General features: G+C 49.7%; 1 protein-coding gene across 9 annotated transcripts in view; it reads left to right on the top strand.

The window, feature by feature from the left end:
• Positions 1-16,144, top strand: part of ACACA (acetyl-CoA carboxylase alpha) — a 101,656-nt gene that overhangs the window by 53,711 nt on the left and 31,801 nt on the right. For 7 of the 9 annotated variants that reach the window (XM_053995978.1, XM_053995977.1, XM_053995979.1 and 4 more), the window contains 9 exons: positions 197-412; positions 857-1,012; positions 2,670-2,873; positions 6,018-6,173; positions 6,677-6,823; positions 14,077-14,346; positions 14,771-14,868; positions 15,336-15,456; positions 15,935-16,045. In XM_053995978.1, coding sequence (XP_053851953.1) covers positions 197-412; positions 857-1,012; positions 2,670-2,873; positions 6,018-6,173; positions 6,677-6,823; positions 14,077-14,346; positions 14,771-14,868; positions 15,336-15,456; positions 15,935-16,045 — 1,479 coding nt within the window. Of the gene's footprint in view, positions 1-196; positions 413-856; positions 1,013-2,669; positions 2,874-5,073; positions 5,329-6,017; positions 6,174-6,676; positions 6,824-14,076; positions 14,347-14,770; positions 14,869-15,335; positions 15,457-15,934; positions 16,046-16,144 lie in introns of those variants that run through there. The other 2 variants (XM_053995985.1, XM_053995984.1) reach the window with 2 other exon arrangements.

Below are 16,144 nucleotides of genomic sequence, written 5' to 3'. Positions count from 1 at the left end.
GCAATTTGTATTATTCAACAATTTCACAGCTGCCAGTGCTGCGTGAGATAGAAGAGTCTGGGTTGGATCTGTTTGAATTTTTAGAGTTTGAGTTAAATATGAAAGTTCAGAAGGGGCATTGTGGAGTTCTTACCTCGGTGCTTCACCTTTTCAATGCCCTCTTTCCCACCCTCTCCTGCATCCCTGGCCCCTGCAGTTCGAGGAGGATCGGATTTACCGGCACCTGGAGCCCGCCCTGGCCTTCCAGCTGGAGCTGAACCGCATGAGGAACTTCGACCTCACGGCCATCCCCTGTGCCAACCACAAAATGCACCTCTACCTGGGGGCTGCCAAGGTGGAGGTGGGCACGGAGGTGACAGACTACAGGTTCTTCGTCAGGGCCATCATAAGGCACTCGGACCTGGTGACCAAGGTGAGTTTGTCCCTGCCCACGGCGGTGAGTGAAAGCCAGGGTCGTCCTAGGGAGCTGCAGCATCCAAAACTGACCATTCCCTCTGTGGAGGGTTGGGGGCTGTGCCCTCTCCTTGCTGGTGCTGCTCTCAGAACCAACCCTTTGGAGTCCTGCTATTCCTGTGCTCCAGGGAGATTTTTCAGGGGCCCAAGAGGATCCTTAGATCTTGAGGCAGCAGTGGCTTGCCCTGTGTGGTTTCAGACTTACTCTGAGCTAAAGGAGGGCACAAGGCAGCCAGGTGTGGGATGCAGGCACAGGGAGCACTGGCTCTGAGCTGGGGATGGATCTGCTCCAGGGCTGCGCGCGGGCTCTGTCCTCTCCATCACATCCTCCTGCAGTTCTCCAGACCTTCTCGGGCAGTGATTTGTGAGTCAAAACTCAGTGGTTTGTTGGCAATTCTGGCAGGAAGCCTCCTTTGAGTACCTGCAAAACGAGGGCGAGCGTTTGCTGCTGGAGGCCATGGACGAGCTGGAGGTGGCCTTCAACAACACCAACGTGCGCACGGACTGCAACCACATCTTCCTCAACTTCGTGCCCACCGTCATCATGGACCCCTCCAAGGTGGGAGCTCCTGCCCAGCTCGGGGCTGGTTGTCTTTCCAGGCCTTCACTTGTCAGAACTAAAAGGCCTTTTGTTCACAGAGTCACAGAACCGTGGAATGGTTTGAGTGGGAGGGACATTAAAGCTCATCCTGTTCCAGCCCTGACACGTTCCCCTGTCCCAGGTTGCTACAAACCCCATCCAGCCTGGCCTTGGGCACTTCCAGAGAAGGGCAGCCTTTGCCAGGGCCTCCCCACCCTCACAGGCAGGAATTTCTTCCCAACATCCCACCCAACCCTGCCCTCTGGCACTTTAAAACCACTTTATTGTGCAGCCTGGCTCCTCTGTGCAAACTGAGGGACAATTATTGGAAATTCGTTTTGTGTTTGAAACTAAACCTATTTTTTCATTGTGTGTTTGGGGTAAACAGTTTTAATAAGGAAGCAGATGTAAACGCTCTTCTGTTTGTTGCAGAAATTCAGATTCCATCCAAATAAAACATGAGATAAATTAGGAGCTTAAAAAGAATCTGTAAATTTAGCTACAGAAGTGCTTCATTTTCAGTCTGTGGTACAAAACCACAGAGATGAACGTTGTAAATAAATAAACATTAAGCTTTGTAGATGCACAAATGAAGGTGTTCAGGCATAAAGGATGTTTGTGGTTAGCAGAATCACCACAAAGCAAGTCCCAAGTCCAGGCTGAATTTAGCTGGAAATCAGCATTCAGTTCATGGGTACCCAAAGATGAGAGCTGACCTTTCCTGAGGAGAACAGCTGAAAGTTATAAAGATGAATTGGGTATCAAAATAACTCTCTCTTGCTTGCTGACTTTTAAATCATGATTAAAAATTGGTGACTTAAATCCCTTTTGAATGAACCTTTCCTGGTGCATCCAGAGCTGTTGGTTCCCAGGAAGTTCAGAAGAAGCTGGAATATTCAGTCCTGGAAGCTGGGCTGCCCTCAGATCCAAACCATGACTTTTCCTTGAGCTTCTGTGCAAAAGAGACTTTTTTTTTTAGGAAAAATGTTTAAGCCAGCCTATAAATTGCCTTCTTGTAATATGCACTTTGCCCACAGTGGTATTTTATAAAGTTTAATAGAAGAGCAGAAGGCCCAGCTCCAAGTGGTAATTGCTTTGTTGATTTAAAGCTCCGTGCAGGCAGCGAAATGTGATTATTGTGCATACAAGGGCTACAAAACTGCCAGGGATTTGGCTTCCCTGGATTCTGTAGTTCCCAGGTGTGAGCGATGCCTGTGCAGGGGAGGCAGGGGGTCCCTGTGCTGGGGTGGGGTGTGGTGGTTGGATTGATGACCGTCAAGGTCTTTTCCAACTTAATGGTTCTGTGGTTCCGCGTGCCGTGAGGAAGCAGGGCTTTGAATCCAGCCCTGCCCCGCTGCCTCAGTCCCCAGGTGGAGTTCCTGCCTGCCTCCAGGCTTAGGGTGAGGAGGGACAGGTCTCCACTGTCAGTGCACTGGCCACGTGCAGTGCGGTGCTTCTTCACCGCCTTGGAGCCGCCGGGATGTGGGGGACGCAGAGCAGTGATGGATCCAGCAAGAATCCCAGAATGGTTTGGGTTGGAAGGGACCTTAAAGCCCATCTCACTGCAGCCCTGGCACAGGCAGGGCCCCGTCCCGGGTGGCCGGGTGCCAGCTGAGGAAGGCTTTTCCCTGCGCAGATCGAGGAGTCGGTGCGCTCCATGGTGATGCGCTACGGCAGCCGCCTCTGGAAGCTGCGCGTGCTGCAGGCCGAGCTGAAGATCAACATCCGCCTGACGCCCACGGGGAAGGCCATCCCCATCCGCCTCTTCCTCACCAACGAGTCGGGCTACTACCTGGACATCAGCCTCTACAAGGAGGTGACAGACTCCAGGACGGGCCAGGTACGTCCCTGGGGACGCGGGGCTGGCTGGGCCGTCGGGAAGGGGAAGCATTTACAAAAATCCCTACAGCGTTACAGGCTGGGGACGGTGTGGCTGGGCAGAGAGGGACCTGGGGGTGCTGGTGGACAGCCGGTTGGGTATGAGCCAGCAGTGGGCCTTGGTGGCCAAGAAGGCCAGGGGCATCCTGGCCTGCATTAGGAATTGTGTGACCAGCAGGAGCAGGGAGGTCATTCTGCCCCTGTCCTGGGTGCTGGTGAGGGCACGCCTCGAGGGCTGGCCCCTCAGTTTGGGAAGGGACGTTGAGATGCCCGAGTGCATCCAGAGGAGGCAACGAGGCCAGTGAGGGGCTGGGAACACAAACCCTGTGAGGAACGTTTGAAGGAGCTGGGGTTGTTCAGCCTGGAGAAGAGCAGGCTCAGGGGTGACCTCATTGCTCTCCACAAGTCCCTGAAGGGAGGTGCAGACAGGTGGGGTCGGTCTCTTCCACCGGGCAGCACTGACAGAACAAGGGGACACAGCCTCAGGCTACGTCAGGGAAGGTACAGGTTGGATATTAGGAAAAAATTCTTCACCAAAAGAATAATAAAGTACTGGAATTGTCTTCCCAGGGAGGTGGTGGAATCACCATCTCTGGATGTGTTTAAAGAAAGACTGGACGTGGCACTTGGTGCTGTAGTCTGGTTGAGGTGTCAGGGCATGGGTTGGACTTGATGGTCTTGGAGGTCTCTTCCAACCTCATTGTTCTGTGATTCTGCGTTCCACCTGATGGAGCCCCTCTGTGGGCTGTGGTGTTTCCAGGTAATCACAGAATGGTTTGGGTTGGGAGGCACCTTAGAGCTCATCCCATTCCAGCCCCCTGCCGTGGGCGTGGATGTTGGAATCCTGGATGCTGGGAATTTTAAACTTTCTGTGCTGAAGGGCACAGATGTGCAAGGAAACGAAGGCAATGCAGTGATGAAGTGGCACATCCTCACATGGACAGCTTCCACTGGGCCAGGTTGCTTCAAGCCCTGTAATACATTATAATTTAACACAAAATTGCCGTTCAACTTAGCCAAAGGAAGGAGAATGTAAAGATGAACTTGCAGCAGCAGATGTGAAAATGTGATCAATTAAGTCAGTCAAGTTTTCTGGTTGTTTTGTACATCAACCATCTGGGCAACTGTTTTCCCAAACAGTTTTCCTCAGAGTGCTCAGAAAAGAACTAGAAGAGAAGTCACTGCTGATGCTCATCCTGTACATTGTAATAAAAAATATTATTAATTATACATTTTCCTGAGTAGATAGAAGAAAATCTGTGAATGTGTCCTTTAAATGCTAAAGATATAAGGAATGATCTGGGTAGGAAGATGTAAAATTATGGAAGGTGCTTTTGTATAATTTTTCTGAAGCGTGATGGGCTCTTTTGTAATGGTTGTGGCTGTTGTGGTATTTCTGTTTTCCATGGTGTGGGAACAGTGTGGTTAACTGAAATACCTACATATGCTAAAATCCACAGAGCATGGGATGCATGGAAAATATTTAAATAGAGAAATGTTTACATCTCCCTCTGTAATCATCTCCCTGCCAGGCAGGAGAAGCAGCAGAATAAATCACTTGGGCACTGTGAATGTAGAACACAAAGTGCTGAGTCACCTTTCTCCCCCTTTTTCCATTTAATTTTTCCAGCGAGCTGCTGGCCGTGGAGTCCATCCAGCTCTGAGATCCCAGAGCTGATAGTGTCAGTGTGTTTTACCTCATTCCTGCCTTTGAGGGGAGATGAGGAAAGAAAAGAACATTTTAATAATCTCCAGCAGCTCAGCTTAACCCTTGAGTTGGGTCAGTCACTTGTGAAGGTCACAAGTGAGCTCTGAACTGATGAGCTTTGTTATTTAAAGCTTGGGGAATGGGCTCGTGTGGATGTGTGAGGCTTTAGCAACTTTTCCAGTATTAAATTTGATTTGTTTTCCAGAATATTAAACCACATTTTAGTAAAAAAATATACTGATATTTTTAGGAAGCTTGCCCCTCATGATGGAGGTTTATAGAGTGAGTTCAGATCTGGGGATTTTTCCTTGTGTTTTCAGAGGGTTCTTTTAAACTTAGAGAGATTAAAAAAAAAAAATAGCATATTAGTGATGTGCTGGGTACTTTCATGACTTCTGAAGATTGGGAAGATGGCTTCATGGTGAGAGAATGACCCTGATCTCTTGTTTCTCAGTAGTGATAAGTGGTGATGCTCAGCACAGACTTCTCCAGTTCCCTTCAGAGCTGCTGTGGAGCTTTCCAGAGATTTAAGGAGAATTTCCAAGTGCAGATCCTGACGGATCCCAAGACAGGCATTGTCACAAACACTCATTACCCTGAACAAATGCTTGTCCCGTTAAAGAAGCTGCCTCCCAAATTAACGTTTGTGCAGACTGAAGAGAGCATAAACTGCTGGTTTTATCTAAAAATAAAAATAGGCTTTACTGAATTTTGTGTAATTCTTCAATTAATTCCTCTTCAATTAGCTAAATTCTGTTAAACACATCCTAATCATGTCCCTCCTGCCAGATGTGTCCCTGTTAAGCAGCGTTTGGGCCGTTTGAGGCGTTTTTATCCCGTTTTTATCTCCTCCTGTTTCTCCGTTGAAAAGCTTCCCTTCCAAGTCCTGCCCGCCCAGAATATATAGAGCCGTGAAGCACGGCAGTTGATAATTCATGTTGCTACTCTGGGAAAATCTTTTAAACTTACAATATCAAAACTTCAAGCCCGATGACATATGCAAGTCTTGACCCGGCTGGCGGGCGCAGCCGCGGATCCCGCTCCATAAATAACGGAGTTCTCCTGGCTGCTCCCAGCCAGCAGCATCCACGGGCACAGACACGGGCTCAGGGGAGCTGCTGGGGAGTGGGAGCTCCTCTCAGGCCCCAGTTTGTGCTGGGGATGTGGCTCTGTGTGCCTGGGGCTCTGCTGGGATGGGGCAGTAATTCTGGGATGCTGGGATCGTGCAGTGATGGTCCTGAGGTGTCCCCGAAGGGCAGCAGTGAGCGATGGAGCCTGGCTGTGCCAGCATGAGCAGCCTTGCAGAGGGCAGGGACAAGCAGGCTGGAGTAGCCTTGGGGGGGTTTTTGGTTAGAGCTGGTACAGCTCGGTGTACAGAACCCGTGGTTTGTCCTGCAGATCATGTTCCAGGCGTATGGAGATAAGCAGGGACCACTCCACGGGATGCTGATCAACACTCCCTACGTGACCAAAGACCTGCTGCAGTCCAAGAGGTTCCAGGCACAGACTTTAGGGACATCGTATGTCTATGACATTCCTGAGATGTTCAGGCAGGTGAGTGTTCTTTGGGCTCTTCTTGCTGCTCTTGTCTTTGCCATCCTGATTGTCAGGGGAGCCAGGGACATGGAGTGGTCCCCCGGGAGTGTCAGCTATGGATTGAATCTGCTTTGACTGAAATCAGGATAAGCTGCTGCTGGAGTTCCGTTAATGAGTCAAACAGTGGAAGCTGAGACATAAACCATCTCCCCTCTCTTGTTGCTGTTTCTTTGTTTTCCCACCTTGCCATCTGCCCTTCCTAGATGGTGTTTCTGATTTGCTGGGCTCTATCCTGAACCACCTCATTCAGGTTTCACTTTGGGGGAAACTGTTTCCTGACTCAAATCCCAGAGCAGGTGATATCCCTGGAATACTGTCAGTCACGCTGGCAGGAGGGACATTTCAGGGTGTGCTGAGTTGGGAATAACCCCAAATTCTGCTGGGGGTGCCACGCTGCAGCGGATTGAAAATAAATACTCGCGGGTGGCGTTCTTAACGAGGGTTTCTCTTTGGGCCCCCAGTCGTTGATCAAGCTGTGGAATTCCATGAATGACCACGCGTTCCTGCCGCCGACGCCGCTGCCCTCGGACATCCTGACCTACACGGAGCTGGTGCTGGATGACCAGGGCCAGCTGGTGCACATGAACAGGCTGCCAGGAGGAAATGAGGCAAGTGCCACTTCCCTTCCTGCTGCTTCTCCCTCCACGCCCCACGGGACCTTGTGCTTTGGGCTGGGTTTGACAATTGCAATGAAAATTTACCAGCCAGGCACAAAATCTATTCGTTCAGCCTTTCACAGATGAAATCTCACTCTTGAAAATGAGATTTTTGTTTCATTAAAAATTAATGCCTTCCCTACAATGGGTATTTTAACTTCCATAGTAAATGATGATTCCATTTCAAACCTGTGCCTATGCTGGGCTTCCTTCATAATTAAAAAATGCTCATTCAGCTGTTCCAGGTAACTGGGGTTTGTATTTGAGCAAAATGTGTTTTACAAGACTAAATAGAAATATTTTCATTTGCTGAGAAAAACACAAACCACAGAAAAATCTGTTTTATGCTTCCATTACCATCCTCCCACACAGTTTGTATCAAGGTGTGTGGAACCTCCCACTCTAGAGCAGGATTTACTCAAGAGTTACAACGAGCTGATGCTGGGGATGGCAGAGTCACTCCTGGGGCTCAAACAGGAGGAGACTTTGCTGTCATGGTGGGGTTTTGCTGGAGTGTCTGCCCATTAGGAAGGCAAAAATTGCAGCTTTGCAGTGACTGCAGAGTAAAGAGAGCCACTAGAAGATGTGGTGGTTATTTTTGTGGGAATTAGTAAGTGAATGTTCTAAAGTAATATAAATTTGAACAGTTCTAAGTGATGGTGTCATTTGTTTTTTCTTGGTGTCGTTGAACTGTATTTTCCTACAAACACAGCTTAAGGTTTGCAAAGGCTCTGTTAAACCCATCAGGGTAGGGATGCAAGGAAACAGAGGTTTTCCTCACCATTTCCTGCATGGATCTTCTCTGGGGAAGGTTTGGAATAGGATTTTTGCAAATTACCCCTGATGGTGTCTGTGGGGTTGCTGTGGCCTTGTCTTCTGCTGGACTTGAGGAGAAGTGTTTGAACTGGTCTAATTAAAGCTGGAATGAGCTATTCCCTGCGTTCCCAGTGCACACTGAGGCTGCTGGGGAGCCTTGTGCCATCATCTTTCTCTCTTTCCCTGCTCTCATTCAGCGTTTGAGTGGATGGTGGCTGGGGAAATAGCAAAGTCCCTCAGGGACGTCGCTCTGTTCTTGCTGAAATTACAAGCACAGAGCTGCCTGGGCATGAACATGTAGTGTTTACTCTGCCAGTATGAATACAAATAGTCTTATTATAAGAGATTCTGTACCCAAAGACCACCAAAAAAAAAAAAATTAGGAGATTTTTTTTTAACCCTTGGTAGACTTTGTTGTGCTTGGTCTGTAAAGAAATTACGTGGCTGTTGTGGTGTGTGGAGTGTTGGTATTTAAATTAATCTGCTGTGATCTATCAGATGTCTTCTTGCCCAGAGGGGTTTAGGGGCTGTGGGCTCCTCATCCTTGGAAGTGTCCAAGGCCAGGCTGGATGGGCTTGGAGCAGCCTGGGACAGTAGAAGGGGTCCCTGCCCATGGCAAGGGTGGCACTGGAGGGGCTTTGAGGTCCCTCCAACTCCACAGTGGGGTCTGTGCCCCAGAGATCCAGAGCTGGTTCCAGTGAGCTGACTGAGAGGTGAAAAAGGAACTTCTCAGGTAAACGTGAGATTTTTATTATTATTTGTCTTTCTTGCCAGCAAAAGGTGCTGATTCTCTGAATTCAGAGTCGTTGGAGAGATTGCCCATTGTGTTTTCTGGTAAAGAGGAGATATCTGCTGGCAACTGCTGTCTGTGGTAAATGTTGTTGTTGTTGGGTACATTCAGGTTCCTGCTCTCCTTGTTTTGGATCAGAGGCTCAGAGCCATTCCCACACTTCAGTGGGAGCCTGGCACCAGGGGACTGGGGCTTGGCCTTCCTGACAGCTGCATTTCCTCTGTGTGGAAAGGGGTCAAGACACTCTTGCTGTTACAGCATTCAGCTGATCTGAGTGCCCTGAGTGTGTGAGCTGAGGGGAGGAATTGAGAAACCAGCATAAACTCCAGGAGATTTGTGGGCAGCGTGTTCAGAGCTGCAATCCCTGCTCTGACACAGAGCAAGGCAGGAGCTCCAGCCTGGGGTTCTCCCTGTCCTCACAGAGCTGGCAAGCAGCATTTTGGGCAAAAATCTCTCTTGTGCTTTCAAGAAAATCTGAGATCTCAAGGCTTTTCCCAATCCCAGAGGTTTTTCTCAGCGTAGCTCAGGACCACTCCCCTCACCCACCATGCCATTGCAGTAATTAGCTCTTTGCTGTGGTCTCAACAAAGAAGCCAAGGAATTAATGGACTGTGAAAATACAAGTTGCTCTTTATTCCTAGAGTGCTCTGGCTGCTCCAGAGCAGAGGGTCCCAGTCCTTGTGCTGCTGCCCTTGGGGCACAGCACCATCACTAACGGGGCCTTTCCCAGCCTCTGAGCATCAAGAGGACACCTCTTTTTCCACTTTGTCACAGAATCCCAGACTGGTTTGGGTTGGAAGGACCTTAAACCTCATCCTGTTCCACCCCTGCCGTGGGCTGTGCTATAATGGGGAAATCTCTGAAAGAGTTGGGAATTGGGTGAGCACGGAGCAGTTCAGGAGTGCATCCACCACTGTGTAAATCACTGTGCTGGAGACAAGACCTGGAGCACAGTGACACCCCCTTCAAAGCCCAGGGCTTTGTTCCCAAGATTAGCATATTAGCACAAATCTCAGTGTGAAAAGGTAATTCCCTCAGCCCCTTGCAGAACTCAATATATTCCTTGTCAGTCCTGAGCCAGGCATTGGGATGCTTTTCTATAGCACTTTATGTATTTTGACTACAATTTCCCCTGATCCTCTGGCACCAGGGAAGCACCAGCTGCTGATAAGACACAACTAATCTTCAAGGACAAGGAGAAAGTGATGTAAGGAGGGCCAGCAGCAACACCCCACATCCCCCTTCATCCCTCTCCCGGTGCCCATGGAAAATGTGTCATTTTCCCCACTGGCACTAGATGTCACAGTTTTTCCTCCTCAGTAGCTCGAGGATCAGAAATAATCCACAATCACCACTGCTTGCTGGAGCTTTGGCTGCAGCACCTTTCCTGGGTAGCTGGGAAGGTTTGGCCAGGGGAAACTCAGGATGGCAGAGGGCTCCTGGAATGCCGCTCCGGTGGCTTTCCGGATTGCCAGAGGCGGAAAGGTGTAGCTAATGCATTTTATACAAGCACAGCTTAATCGTTGAGCTGCATGTTCTGCTTTGTCAACCCCTGTTCCTGCATTTTATGGCAGGCGCAGGGAATTAAAACAGCGGCGAGAGCTGCAGATTTCTTGGAGGGTTTTAAAATCCCCAAATCCAAGCCTTCCAGGAACAGAGATGGAGGAGGTGGCACAGTTTTATTCTCTGTGCTCATACAGATGTTTGAACAGGGGTATGTGGGGTCACGTGGGCGCTGTGGACAGGAATGTTCTTGCCCACAGGAAAGCTCCTGATGAAGGTTGTCTGTTGCTCTCTGTAATGTATCTTTACCCATCTGTAACTTCAGGAGGAATTTCTACATGGAAAGGGTGGTCAGGCACTGGAAGGGGTTGCCCAGGGAGGTGCTGGAGTCCCCATCCCTGGAAGTGTCCAAGGAATGACTGGATGTGGCACTCTGGTCTGGGTGACAAGGTGGGGATGGGTCACAGGTTGGTCTGGATGACCTGGATGCTTCTGGGATTCTGTGACACCTTTCCCTGAGCTCCTGGTCTCATGCTGGAGCTGTTCCCTCCCATCACTCAGATCGTGCCAGCGTGCTTGGCTGGGCTGCCACCACCACGCTCGGATTGCTGGGGGACACCTTTTCCAGAGCCAAGAAGGAATCCTGGGTTTTGGCACTCCACCCTCGTCAAGGCACGGAGCTGGAGTGCCTCTGGCAAACCATGTGCACTCTGCCCTTTTCCTGGGAGCTGGTTCATGCTCCAGATAAAATTTTGAAAGCTCTGCACAGTGTAAATGCAGAGAGTAATGTTGAGGAGGATCTCTTTTAGATCTGAAGTTCCAGGCAACATTCAAATGATGAAATGCCAAAATTGCTGCATCTGCACCAAGTAAATACCCACATTCAACTTTCCAAATTTGGATGTAAGTGGATAAAATGAAGCCTGGCCTTCAGTCCCCAGGCTCAGCACCATCCTGTAGTGAGGGAAGTAGAATAAACCAACACTGATCGCTTCTCCCTGGTGCTCAGTGACAGGACCTGAGGGAACAGCTGGAGCAGTGCCAGGGGAAGGCTTAGGTTGGATATCAGGAAAAGGTTCTTCCCCCAGAGGGTGGTGGAGCACTGAACAAGCTCCCCAGGGAGTGGTCAAGGCTGCCAGAGCTCCAGGAGCATTTGAACAATGCTCTCAGGGATGCACATGGAGGATTGTGTCTGTGCAGGGCTGTGAGTTGGACTGGATGATCCCTTCCAGCTCAGGATATTCTGTGATTCTGTTGGCTGTGCTTCCCCAGGAATTACAGGACCTGCCAGAAAGAGGCTGAAAAGCTCCCTCTCCCCAGCACCAGCTGCCACTGGCATTGGCTCCCCTCTGCTCGGAGCCTGCCGTGCTTCCCGGAGGGAGCCTGGGATCGGCTCCTTCCCCGTTCCCCTCGGTGCCTGTTGTCAACAGCTCTGGCTGCCACCAGCAGTCAATTTGGAACTGCATCAGTGTGTGTATTACTGTTCCCATCGATAGTGCAATTAATGTTGAAGTCAATTTTGGTGTTAATTTTAGGCCATGATTAGTGTTGACACTGGGTGTCAAACGAGCGGCGTTTACGAGCGCCGGGGAAGCGCCGTTCGTTAGCGCGCCCGTTTTACTGGCTCTTGATGCTTCCATTAAGGCCAAGATGGAGTGGGAGAAGGTGTGTGTAAAATTATACATCTGAAACTTGGGTGTCATCTCCGTGTGTCGTGCAATTCTGCGGGGCTGGGGCCGTTCAGGGAGCAAATGACAGCTGAGCACTGAATCCTAATCACAGTTTGGAGCATCAGAAATAATGATCACTTCTGATCGGGGCTTGTGAATAATTCATCCCCTTTGATTTTCACGTGCTGCCCACTGATACTTTTCAAACCAAATGTGTTCCTACAGGAGAATAATGGTCCCACTTCTTATGGAAATACCAGGGCACAAATCATTTTGCCAACATAAAAACAGTTAAATAAGATGGTTCCTGCTTTTATTTTTTCTCCGCCTCTTCTTCACTCCTGGGTGTGCTGGGAATGGAGCCGTGGCAGGAGCAGCACTTCCAAACTGCTGCCTCTTCAAAAAAGCCTGCTCCAAAGCCAGGGCTGCTCACCATCACCTACTATTGCCTGCCAGTGCTCTTAGGTGATTAGCTCAGCCTGGCTAATTAACCTGGGAACTCTCCAGTTTTTGGAGTGCTGCCGTTAACTTAACAATCTCGTTATTCCTTTTTTTTTTTTTTTTTTTTTTCTGGAATAGAAAGCCATTCTCTGCTGCCCATAGATCTCAACTGAATCTAGCAAATTCATAGCAAAAAAATTCCTTAGTTGTGCAGATCCCCATGGCTTTTATTGCTGGATAAATGGCACAAAACATGTGATTAATTGGGGAGGCAAAAGACACCCAAGTTAATAGTGGTGCACTTTTAATTTTTCTTTTCCTAAACTGTATGGGGTTGCTCCATATTTGTCAGCTGTAAACTGTTTTCAGGAGTTTGTGCCGTGGCTAGATTGTTTTCTGTTCTGCTGGTGAGAACTGGCAAAAGGGGCTTTACTGGCGTAGAGGACCCAAGACCTTGGGTTTGGAAACTATTTCAGCGCTTCTGTTACAATCTGAATTTTCTAAATAAGAAATGCCTTAAATTGGCCTGTTTCCTGTGCTGTCAAAAATCATCAAGCTGCTGAAAGGGAGGAAAATCTCTTACATCCTGGTGGGTGGGATGGGCTGTGGGACCAGCCCTGGGGACTCCCTGGTCCATCACTGGTCCCTCAGCCCTGGCTGATGGGGTCAGTGTGGCTGTAAGGAAACCACTTCCAGGGATTTTTGCTCCCTTCTTTGAAGCTGCTGCAGCATCTCTCTGTTCCAAGCCCCGCAGCTGGATGCTGAGGTGGAACTGTAAGTCTGCAAATATTCAGAGGCAAAAAGATTATTCCGTTTCGACTTGTCAGGGTAGGAGTGGAGGAATCCAAGGGGAAGGTGAACTGAAACACTCTGTTAACTTGCAATCTCAGCTCTTGGAAGGGGAGGTGTAAGGAAGGATGTGCCAGTAGCTGGCTGTAATATTTTTGGATTGCTGCCTGCTTTACTTCCAATGACCCTTTGATTAATTCCTCTGCCTCTTTATTTTTTTTAATGAGCCTATTATGGCATATCTTATTGCAGATGCTGATTGGATCTGGGCTGTGTATTGTGCCATTTGGATGTGGATTAAATGGCACAGATCTATCTGCTGCCTCTCCCCCTCCCGCTTTAGTTCATCATGCTCAGAATTCCGAGGCTCCACAATGAGAGTCTCAGCCCTGCTGATTGCAGAGGATGTGCAATCGGCTTGAGGAATGTGTACTCAGAGCTTATGATCCTTGGGCAAGCGGGGACTGGGTGATGCATGTGGCTTTCAAGGGACGCTGCTGTTCCCATCTGTTAATGGCATTCCGAGCCCCGAGCGCTGCCTGAGGGATGGGGCAGGCAGGGGAGGGATGCTGCTGATCCTCCAGGAGATGGGCCGGGAGAGATCAGCCCGAGGTTTTTGGGAAGGAAAAACGTGCGGCGAAAAGCGTTGCTCGGCCAGGCAGGTTTGGGATGGAGCAGCTGCGAAACTGGGGAAGGGAAAAGAGGAAGAAATGAAAGGAAGGACGGGGAGGGGGGGAAATTTGGGATAGCAATGAAATAAAAAGGTGGTTAAAATGAGGGTTGGGTGAGGGGGATGAGGGTGTGGGGTGATACCTGGGAAGGCTGAGCTGGTGATCAGGAATCCTGTGCAGCAGCACATCCCTCACCCTGGGAGCACAGGGGATGCACAAGTGCTGGACCTGTGATAAAGCCCTGAACGGGGAGAGGGAAAACCAGTGTGAGTGTCCTGGTGGGGTGAGAGCAGTGGAGAACGTGCTCCAAGGAGTGTGGGAAGGACCAAGTGCTTCCAGCTGTGCTGTGCACTGGCAGAGCCCACCAGAGCTGTCATCCGAGCTCCCCGGGAAAATATGCCAAGTCCAAGAGAATCCAAGAGACCATCTCTTCAAATAAGAGAAATGATCCCGGCGTGACTCCTTCCTTTCACGCCTCGAAGACACAACGTTTATTTTGTGCTGTTCTCTGCTCTTGGGCTGCAGATTGGGATGGTGGCCTGGAAGATGACCCTGAAGACGCCGGAGTACCCGGAGGGCCGGGATATCATTGTCATTGGCAATGACATCACCTACAAAATCGGCTCCTTCGGGCCCCAGGAGGACGTGCTGTTCCTCAGGGCCTCCGAGCTGGCCCGGGCTCAGGGCATTCCCCGCATCTACGTGGCTGCCAACAGCGGGGCCAGGATTGGCCTGGCCGAGGAGATCCGCCACATGTTCCACGTGGCTTGGGAAGACCCAGACAACCCCTACAAGGTAAGGGGGCGCAGGAACCAGAGGGGGGAAACTCTGCAGCAGCCCACAGGAGGCTTATGTTGACACCACCTCTTCTAGCAGAGGTGGGGGTGAACGTTTCAGAGTGTCACACCCAAAGTTCTCCTCGGTGTTGGATGTGGAACGCTGGAAATGTGCAGTGCTAAGCTGGATGAAGCTGGGAGCAGCCTGGTCCTTTCTAACCCAAACCATTCCATGACAGGATTTTGCCATCTCCCAGGCAGCAGGTTGGCATCTAGAAGGAGTTAGTGCTAAATATTGCACCATTCCCAGCTTTCACTGGCCTCAGCTGCATCTCCAGCGTTGAGAGAATGTTCTTAGCACTCTGTGGAATTTAATTCTGCCCCTGTGAAAGTTTGTTTCTGGAAGGGGTTACAGGGGATGAATGAGCTGTTCTTCCCTGCAGGGATACAAATACCTGTACCTGACTCCTCAAGACTATAAGAAAGTCAGTGCCCTGAACTCTGTTCACTGTGAACACGTGGAGGAAAATGGAGAGTCCAGGTAGGAATGGAAAGCTTTCTGTTCATCCTTGGGGGATGCATGGCATGTCCTTGTCCTCAGCTGGGGCATTCCTGGGGCACCCAGGGCACGGAGGCATGGAAGAAGGAAGTGAAGAAAAGGTGAGAGCCTTGTTGTAGTCCTTGTTCTTTTCCTCTTTCCCTTTGTCTGCATTCCCTTCCTTTCTTGCCCTTTTTCCTGTTAATCAGCCTGCTCCTCACGTCCTGTGGGAATGACAGGACACTTTTCCCAGGCCTTCCTCTCCCTTGGCACTTCCTCTTGCAGTGCTGCTCCCGTGGGAAGGTTCCATGGTGCTGCAGGATGGGCCCTGCACAGCCCCTGCCCGGGCTTTATGCACATTTCTCCTTGGAACCTTAATGATATTTAGTCACTTTTCATTTTCTTTGTAGCAAACTGATTCAGCAAATCACTGGACCTTGTGACTCAGAGGCTGTCTGTGTCTCCCTCAGGTACAAGATAACGGATATTATCGGGAAGGAGGACGGGCTTGGAGTAGAGAACCTCAGAGCATCTGGCATGATTGCTGGAGAATCATCTTTAGCCTATGATAGCGTTATCACCATCAGCTTGGTAATCCCCCACTGCTTTCTATTCTTCAAATGTATTGTCTGTTTCAGCTAAAAATCCTGTGATGATATCCCAAACATCCATCTGGGATCAGCCTTCTGGCTGATGGAAATGGGCTCCTGCAGGCTTTGAGCAATGCTCCTGGCACCAGTGCAGGGCTGGGTCCCCTCCACACTCAATTTAAAACACTTCAGCCATTTGGCCTCGTATTTGCTCAGTCTGAAAGTTGCTGCTTCTCTCTTTTTTTTTTTTTTTTTTTTAATAAAATTCATTTATGTTCACATCCTGTGTTTTACAAAGTGACAGATTCTGGAATTTTCCAGCGAGAGTAGATTTTATGGCCTTGTACTACAAACACACCTAGTTTTATCTCAATGTTTGAATCAATAGGTTGGGGCTGTGTGGAGAGACAGAAATCAATGCTGTTGCTTTTTATTTTTTTTTTCTTTCCCCCTTTCTTTTTTCCTTTTTTTTTCCCCAGGTCACGTGCCGGGCGATTGGGATTGGGGCCTACATCGTCCGGCTGGGCCAGAGAACCATCCAGGTGGAGAACTCCCACATCATCCTCACTGGCTGTGGGGCCCTCAACAAAGTGAGTCCCTGCATTTCAGTCCCCAGAGCTCTCAGGGTGGAGCTGGGCTTTGTCGTGGAATCCTGGAATGCTTCGGGTTGAAGGAGGAGAGGCAGCTTT

Source organism: Vidua macroura, chromosome 20, assembly GCF_024509145.1.
Source record: "Vidua macroura isolate BioBank_ID:100142 chromosome 20, ASM2450914v1, whole genome shotgun sequence".
Taxonomy (NCBI): Eukaryota; Metazoa; Chordata; class Aves; order Passeriformes; family Viduidae; genus Vidua; species Vidua macroura.
Note: the sequence above shows the minus strand (reverse complement) of the source record. Positions and strands in the feature narration are given on the sequence as shown.